The 8636-nt window shown below is 42.2% G+C and overlaps 1 protein-coding gene across 1 annotated transcript in view; it reads left to right on the forward strand.

Annotated features, from left to right (window-relative positions):
• The window catches only part of PDE11A (phosphodiesterase 11A), a 393899-nt gene that overhangs the window by 314010 nt on the left and 71253 nt on the right, over nt 1-8636 (forward strand). The window contains exon 12 of the mRNA XM_012806178.2: nt 8458-8548. Within this exon, the coding sequence (XP_012661632.1) occupies nt 8458-8548 (91 nt within the window). The remainder of the gene's footprint in view (nt 1-8457; nt 8549-8636) is intronic.

The following is an 8636-nucleotide window of genomic DNA, read 5'->3' on the forward strand; positions in this document are numbered from 1 at the left end:
CTAGCTGCCCTCTTTTCCAAAACCATTGGTCCCCTTTGTGATTTTTCTTGATCCTTCTTTCCAAGAGACAGTTTTTCACTCCCTCTTTCCTGGAACTCTCTCTTCCTTTATTTCACAGAGAACTTCATCCACCTGTAAAGCCTTTCTTCTCAGTTTGCCTCTGGCTTTCTTCCTTATGCCGAGTGCCCTGTGGTCCTGCTCTGGATGGTCCTCCAGGCAGCCCCTCCACCCATCTCCATTTCTGTGAGCCACGCTCTCAGCTCATCTTCAGGAACTTAGGCTACCTCCTATTCAAGTCCCACAGTCACCTCAACCTTTCCCTTCATGTACATCCCTCTCTCTTTTCCTCTAAGCCAGGGCTTAGCAGCCACCAGGAATCTGTCCCCAGGGCAGCCCTCAAAGTCAGCGCCTCCTCATCATTCTTAGGGGAGCCCCCTGCTTCTCAGCACCTCTCCCAGGTGCTACAACAAACAGCCCCACTCTCCAGCCAGCTTGGCACTCCACAATAATCTAATTCACAAAGCTGACCACCAGGTCATTCCCATGCTTAAAAGCCATCCATGCTTCCTGCAACTTTTAGAATAATGTTCAAATTCCTTAGTTTAGCCCTTGGAGGCCCTTTTTAATTGGGGCTTCTGCCCATTTCTCTGGCTTAGCACCCACTCACCCGCTCCACCCAGCCATGCATCTACATTCCAGACACAAGGGACCACAGGATGTGCCCATCGGGGTCCTGCTGGTTCACATCTCTCTGCTGCCTGGATACCCTTCTTCTTCTCTCCCCCAAACTCCTGAAAACTTCAACCCCAAGGCTGTATAGCTGATACGCCCTCCCTTGGTTTATTTTCTATGCCCCCAAGATGTCCCAGCCATGCCTTTTCCAGTGTGTATCGTACCCCGCCTTCATTGCTGACTCGCAGGCATGTCTCTTTTCTTCGGTACATGCAGCCGGCAAACAGTGCCAGGAGCACAACGACCAATCAATCAGTGACGCTCAACTGGTGGGCCGTGAGAGGATCTGGGGTGTGCTGAGACAGTTTCTAACAATCACTAAACTATTTTCAAAAGAAGTTCAAAGCACAGAAAATATATTATTTTTTTATTTTTATTTTTTGGCTAAAATAATTCAAGTGTGCTGAGGAAATTTACTTATAGGTACAAGTGTGCCAGGAGATAAAAAAGATAGAAAAACACTGCAGTAAACATTGGTGGAATGGAGGAATGAGTAGTCCCTGCATGAATGGATGAGATTTTAACTGTTTTAACATGGCTTTTCCGCAGAGTTTCCTGGTATCTTCTTTAACAGGCCTAACCCGTCGTAGATTATTATGAAATGTAGCTTTTGTACAGGTAGGTTTGATGTTGTACTAAGGACCCAGAGTCCGCTGCAGTGTGTCCTGTGTCTGCTTCCATTCCAGGGTCTGACATTTCCTTATTTTAAGTTCCAGAGTCTCCATTTCATTATTTTTTTTTTTTTTTGATTCCTCTCTCCCTCCGGTCATTGGTATCACTGTCAGCGTCTGTCCCTCCAGCACCCTCTCTGCACTCCCCTACCACTCTGCCCCTTAGCCTAAAGGAGAGAGAACTGCATCAGAATTGTGTCTATAAAACAAGAGTCAGCACCTCGTGGGTTCCTTTAAGAGCCAAGTGCCCAATACCTGTGCACGGATACCTTCGACCCCTTCCCAGAGACCCAGTGCCTCAGGCTGAGAGAGGCAGCTTCCCTGGCTAGCTGGCCTCTCAGCCGTTTGATTGAGAGTACCCGCCCAGTCAAAGCCAGACCAATCAAATTTCAGCTCCCAGGAATTTGGGGTGAGATTGCCCAGCTGTCAAGTCAGCCTCAGGGATCCAAGCTACAGGGAGCTGAGGCTACCACTTTGGGAAAGCTATGACAGCCAAATTCCAAGTGGAGGAAATAAATAAGAAAGCCAGTCTACAGAGAGAAGAATGGAGCCAATCTTTAGAGAGAAACAGAAAGGAGAAACTCAAGTGAAAGAGAAAAAGCAGACTTGATCCCTGGGTGTCCCCAGCTGTGCTCCTATTTCTAGGATTCAAGCCATACTTATGATAAAGAGGCTCCCTCAGAGTTCCTAGTACCATTCAATCAACCTTCTTAGTGAAGCTGGTTGGACTTCATTTTTTTTCTTTGCAATTAGCAGTCCCTGAGACAATGAGAACTATACTTTATTTGTTTATTATGTCTCAAGCCCTCCCTAACATCTCTGTAGGGTCCATAGTTTTGACTTTGTTTGACAGAAAGAATTGGGCCTTAGGAAGGTAACAAACTTGCCCAGACTCACCCATGTGGTAAAGTGGAGTCTGGATGGGGGTCTTCTGATTCCAAAAACCATTCTTTAACCACTGTATCATCCTTTCTTCCATGACTTTGTGACATCCATTTTAGGCCTTTGAGCTTCCAGTTCATTGGCTAACTTGCCAGATATGTGAGTTCTGGAAAACCAAAATAGATTTTGACACCCAGCAATTGAAGACATGGCGCCATAAAAGTTATAAAACTGAAAAAAACCTTAGTTCTCATATTTTTCAATGCCTTGGTTTCATGAAGATGAAAACCTAGGTCCCCAAATCTCAGTTTGCTTATATAAGATGGAACAGCTTTCACATATATGAAGTAGGTATTGAGTCACTGATCTTAGGTTTCAATTTTTCTTTTTTGCATCCTCATGTCTCATGATCAAATCTGCCTATTCCAAGATGATGTGATGTGTTTTCTCAAGACTGTTAACCTTAGTTAACAGTCCACTAGACAGTTCACTAGAAGTCTGTCAGCCCTGCACTTACCTAACCTGATAGAATCATTTTGAACTGAGGACTACCCACCCTCAGTGAAAATGTCCTTCAATGATGAATGCAAAAAGAGCTGTTTTTTACATTATGGTGAAAGGACTACCTTTTTATTGATTAGGATGAGATTTATTCAGTGAGCATGCCATTGTTTAGACAATCCCATTATATATATATGAAGAAACCTATATACTTTTCTCCCATTTTTATTTCACAATAATTGAGGGCTTTCTATGTTCAAGACACCATGCTAGGCATTGTGGGAGAAATGAAGTATAGCAAACAGTCCCTTCTCTTAAAGTGTTCGCAGTCTAAATCCAGCCTTTCAAGTGATTTGAAAATGGGATTTAAATGCGCCAATTATTATGTGGCAAAGCATATGCTACCTTTTTTTTCATATAGAAGGCTATAAAAAAACAGGAGACATTTAGCAAGGGACAAATTACTATATAAAATGCAAAATGCCTCTACAATAAAAAGTGTGACTTTAGTTAGCATGCAATTTGATTTATTCTCTTAGCCTTTCTGATAAGTGAACCTTTGCATTTTCATATTTTGTTCTTAATTTTTAACTATTGGAGTGCGTGCGGTGAATGATCAATAGGTAGAGAGGACGGCAGGTCCACAGTGCTGCGAATGCCTCTCCCCGTTTTCTCTGGGGACAGGGCCCCCACCCACCCTCCTCTCTATTACAGCTGCTCCTGATGATTAAATATCAGTACCGAGCAGCTTTGTAGTATATTCTCCTAGGAGACTTCCTCTATTCATTTCTAGCATAATCTCTTATATTCATTTCTTGGGAATGAAAACCCATCTTGTCGCTTTCGGCCAGGTCCCAGAAGTGAAATACTGGGGCACATTAATCTGCCATGACAGCCTAATCCCACTCCTCACCACCTCCCAACAATTCTCCATTTCCTAATTACCTCTCACAGTTTTCCTTTTTAAAATTTCCTTGAAGTCGTGGCTGCACACTGCCATTCGCCGTCTTTTTCAAAGAATGTGCGTAATCGAGGGACGCGAGAAAGGTACATTTCCGTGAGCACACTTATTTATGGTGCCTGTGCAAGGTGCTGAAAGGCTGTAGGGACAGAATTTTCCCTTTGACTTTCCTTTGTATTAAGTTTTTCCTCATTGTGCTGCTCATTTCAAACGAAAAACTTGAGTGGGTAAGGATGACCTAATCAATAATGCTCATCATGAATATTCACATATGTAAATGTGCTTGCGCTTATGAATTTGAATTCTCTTCCCTTCCTCTGTCCCGCTTTCCCCGTCTCTCCACTCATCCAAGATATATATGTAATCATATTTTCACAGCTACAGTGTATGCTACTTACTATGATGGGTATAGCTGGTTCTTATAAGCACTTAAAATAAGGCATGGTATTAATGTCAATTTTTTCCATGTGTAATTGATTTGGAGGGTTTTTTCATATTTTACATGAAAAAGTGGAAGTATAGCTTTATACAACATATATTATATGAAAAACGTGGCTCTTAAAAAATGGTTTTATGATCAATTAAGAGAGGGTAAAATTGCATATTACGTTCACCTGCCGTGGAATCACAATGCATGTGTTCACATAGTGACACTTCCGGGAAGTCTTATAATAAATAGTTTAATTTTTTAAAGTTAGCATTTCCTAAACTTACTTGACTGTGGAATCCTTTTTATTCCCGTCTTAATACTGTTCAACATGCCAAAGAACTAGTATTCTGCAAAATACTTTTTGGTAAAGCTTATTCTAACATATACGTTTTAATTTTTGCCACTATAACAAGTTTTCTGACTGTGGACTTATCTCATGGGTTCACAGTATGTAATGACAGGTGGGGCAGCTTTCTCTGTCAGCAAAGCCTGAGAGAAAAGGCACGGAGAGGATTGGCATCTAGAAAATCTGAGATGGACCAAATCTGATAGTGCCAACAAGGGATCCATATGGAAGTAGAAGGCGTCTTGTTTAGATGATTTTCCTCTAAAAACTCAGATTTAACATCATGCTCTGTTCTCTGGATGCTAAGATGGTACCTCGATTGCAGAAAAGTGAGCATTAGTGCAAAAACCAATCAGAGAAAATCCCTGACATAATGTAGGGGCCTATGGGCTTCCTGAAGGTGAGATCCTGTCATTTATCTTTATATTCCACATGCCTGGGGCCTGGCATAATAATAGTCATCGATGCTCGTTGGTTGAATGAATGAATCCCAATGGCTCCCTGCACTTCCATAGCATTGGTCTGGTTCAGTTGCAACATCTATATATTGTCTGTGATTGAATCAGTGTTGTGTGAGGGGAGGCAACACGCAAGATGGAATTACAGAAGGGATCACACAGAGTATCTGATGAGGAAGATGCTCAGCCCCTGGGCAGTCACGTGGCTGCCGTTGCAGAAATAACTAGGAGCTAAAACATAGCAGGTCAGAAGCGATATGGTCAGGGCAGGGGCTGGGCAGCATAAGAAGCCTCGGAGTACTTGTTATAAGGTATCCCCTGGTTAAAGGAGGAAACATCTCCTATTCACCCTGAGCAAAGAAAACACTATACAAAGTGACTTGGGATTGTCTAGCTTATGTCCCTTTTGTGGGCTCTGTTAAACCAACGTGAATAAAGGAAGAGAGAACATTTTGCATCTGGAGCCTACCTTACATCACCAAGTTTGTCATAAAGATTCACACTAGTAAGTGAGATCTATCTAAGCATGGCCGGCTCATAGAAACAAATCACAGGAATTTGAGCCTGTGGTTAACAGTTACATGAGTGGAATTCTGGATTAAATTTTGAACTCTTCTTTACTGATGACAATCATCTTGGTAAAAATAGAGGACCGAATATCAAAAATCAATTTTATAATTGTCATTCTCATTACACAATAGGAAGCTTAAAAACTTGGATTCGAATCTAGGACTTGGATTCAAATCTAGCTAGCTGTGTGACCTTGGAAAAAGTTACCAAACTCTTCGAGCCTTGGTTTCCTCCTGTGTATAATGGGAAAATAATACCAATTTCATGGTTGTTGTTAGGACTAAATGAAATAATAAGTTGCTGATATGTTGCCCAGTACATGGAAGGCACTTACAATGGCAGTTATTAAATATTATCAAATACACTAACACACTTATTGTCAACCTTCCAATTTGAACTATATCTCTGGACATTCTATTGTAAGCTTATTAGACAAGCAACTAATTGTTTTTTTAACCACATATTCTACGCCAGGCACTCAGAGGTGATATGCCCAAAAAGCATCCTAGAATTTCAACAGCCAATACAAAGGCATATAGTGTACATTTTGAAACATGTTATCATCATAGAAATGAACCCTATGTAAGACAAATAGTAACTAACATTAAATATCATTCATCATTTACTGTTGATTACTAACATTAAGCCTAACAAATTTTCACTTGTTAAATGATACGGATTAAGGCAGGATTTAAAGAAATAACACATATCTGATTAAAATCCAGCACCCTCCTTACTAATGGTCTTCATAGTGATTCCTACTGAGCCTAACCCTACTTTTTCTCCTAACATTGGTCATCTCTGAGTCTTTCTAAGGATTGCAGGTCCCTTGTACCCACAAACTGACCATGATCTTGGGCCTCCTCACACTGGAAATTTAGTTTTTGTAACTAAAATCCATGTTGCATTTAGATGCAGCCTTTACTCCAGGGCAGGCTGTGAGCTGTTTATCACCAGCACCTCCATGTCAAGGCCAGATTGGCCTTTCCATGTCTAAAGAACACAAGGATCTGGAGAGATCTTCTGCCCTTTAAACCATGGGATTATCTAGGATCTCTCTTGATTCTTCTTTTTTTTCTAAGATGGAATTTCATTCTGTTGCCCTGGGTAGAGTGTGGTGGCGTGATAGCTCACAGCAACCTCAAACTCCAGGACTCAAGTGAACTGCTTATCTCAGCCTCCTGAGTAGCTGTGACTACAGGCGCCCACCACACCACCCGGCTAGTTTTTCTATTTCACTCTTGCTTTGGCTGCTCCTGAGCTCAAGGGATCCCCCTGTTTCAAACTCCCAGAATGCTAGGATTACAGGTGTCTGCCACAGCACTGGCTTTCTTAATTCTTAAGATGCTCTAACTCTTACTCCTAAAAAAGAGTTGGAAATGAACATATAAGGACATTTGGGGTTTGGGGGTTTTTTGAGACAGAGCCTCACTGTGTCACCCTCAGTAGAGTGCCATGGCATCACAGCTCAGAACAACCTCAAACTCTTGGGCTTAAGTGATTCTCTTGCCTCAGGATCCCAAGTAGCTTGGACTATAGACACCTGCCACAATGCCCAGCTATTTTTTGGTGCAGTTGTTGTTGTTGTTTAGCAGGCCCAGGCTGGTTCAAACCCGCCAACTTCAGTGTATGTGGCTGGCTTCAAAACCACTGTGCTACGGGCACTAAGCCTATAAGGACATTTTGAATGAACACTTGGCTGACTCGAAACTTTTTTTTTTTTTTTGAGAGACAGAGTCTTACTTTATCACCCTCGGTAGAGAGAGTGCTGTGGTGTCACAGCTCACAGCAACCTCCAATTCCTGGGCCTAGGCTATTCTTCTGCCTTAGCCTCCCAAGTAGCTGGGACCACAGGTCCTCGCCATAATGCCCGGCCATTTTTTGTTGCAGTTTGGCTGGGGCCGGGTTCGAACCCACCACCCTCAGTATATCAGGCCGGCGCCCTACTCACTGAGCCACAGGCGCCGCCCTGACCCAACACTTTTGAGTAATGGGGTATTCTACATATACAAGCAGATCTCTTGAAGTAATCCCTTCAGGCATCAATCAACATTTTATTGATTTAAAATGAAAACATCCCTACCTGTTTAATTATTGATTAATAATTAATATAGACTATAATCTACTTATATTCCAGGCATTGTGATAGGCACTTTAAAGTATCTCACTGTTCTCATTAGTAACAGGTTCGGTGATAGAGAGGGTGCAATCTACACAGTTAGGTGGAGGTACTACATGAGTCTTCAAGAGGCCAAGTAACTATCCAAAGCTAAAATGGAGGAAGAGCTGAAATTCGCTTTAAATCCAGGAACTCTCCCGAGTTCTACACTGAGATATTATAGTATGACTGTGGACTGGGAAACCATACTAGAAGTTTGTCAATCTGATGTGTAGATAAACTGGACTCTGGACTATTCACATGGGGTCTTTTCCTATGCAGAGTCAAAAACATTTGGTACAAGACGCTTAGAGGTTATATTCGTGAAAAGTTTAGTTCATGAAGTCTACCCTGATCCCCAAAGCTGGGAATTATGTCTTTTTTTCTCAGAGTATCTATAGCACTTTGGTTGGACCTGAGACACTTTTCTACCATGTATTCATATTTATATTGTTTTTATGTGCATTGTTTTTCCTTATCATCTCATCTCGTCTCTCTTACTAGTCTGTAGATTTCTTAGAGGCAGGGACTGTGTTTTATTTACCGTGTATCATATGCAGCATCTAACTGAACACAGAGAAACTTCTTGAAAGGTTTACTTGATAGATGGATGAACTGCAAAGCAGGTACCTGAGAACGCATCTGCTCGTGGTCCTTTGCCCAAAGCAGCAAACACAGTTAGATCCAAAGAGCTGGGGTGGAGGAACAGCTGGCGAAGGGCCCTGCTCACTCACCTGTCCTCTTGCAGGAGCGGCTCTGCCCTGGCCCAGCTCTACGGAACCTCCGCTACCTTGGAGCATCATCATTTCAACCACGCCGTGATGATCCTGCAGAGCGAGGTACAGACCTAATGTTCTATTTCTTTCTCCCCCTCGATGCAAAAGGGAAGAGCAATTTGTTTCCTCTTCTTTTTTTTTTTTTTTTTTT

Source organism: Otolemur garnettii, unplaced genomic scaffold, assembly GCF_000181295.1.
Source record: "Otolemur garnettii isolate 467f Iridium unplaced genomic scaffold, OtoGar3 scaffold00048, whole genome shotgun sequence".
In the NCBI taxonomy this organism is placed as follows: domain Eukaryota; kingdom Metazoa; phylum Chordata; class Mammalia; order Primates; family Galagidae; genus Otolemur; species Otolemur garnettii.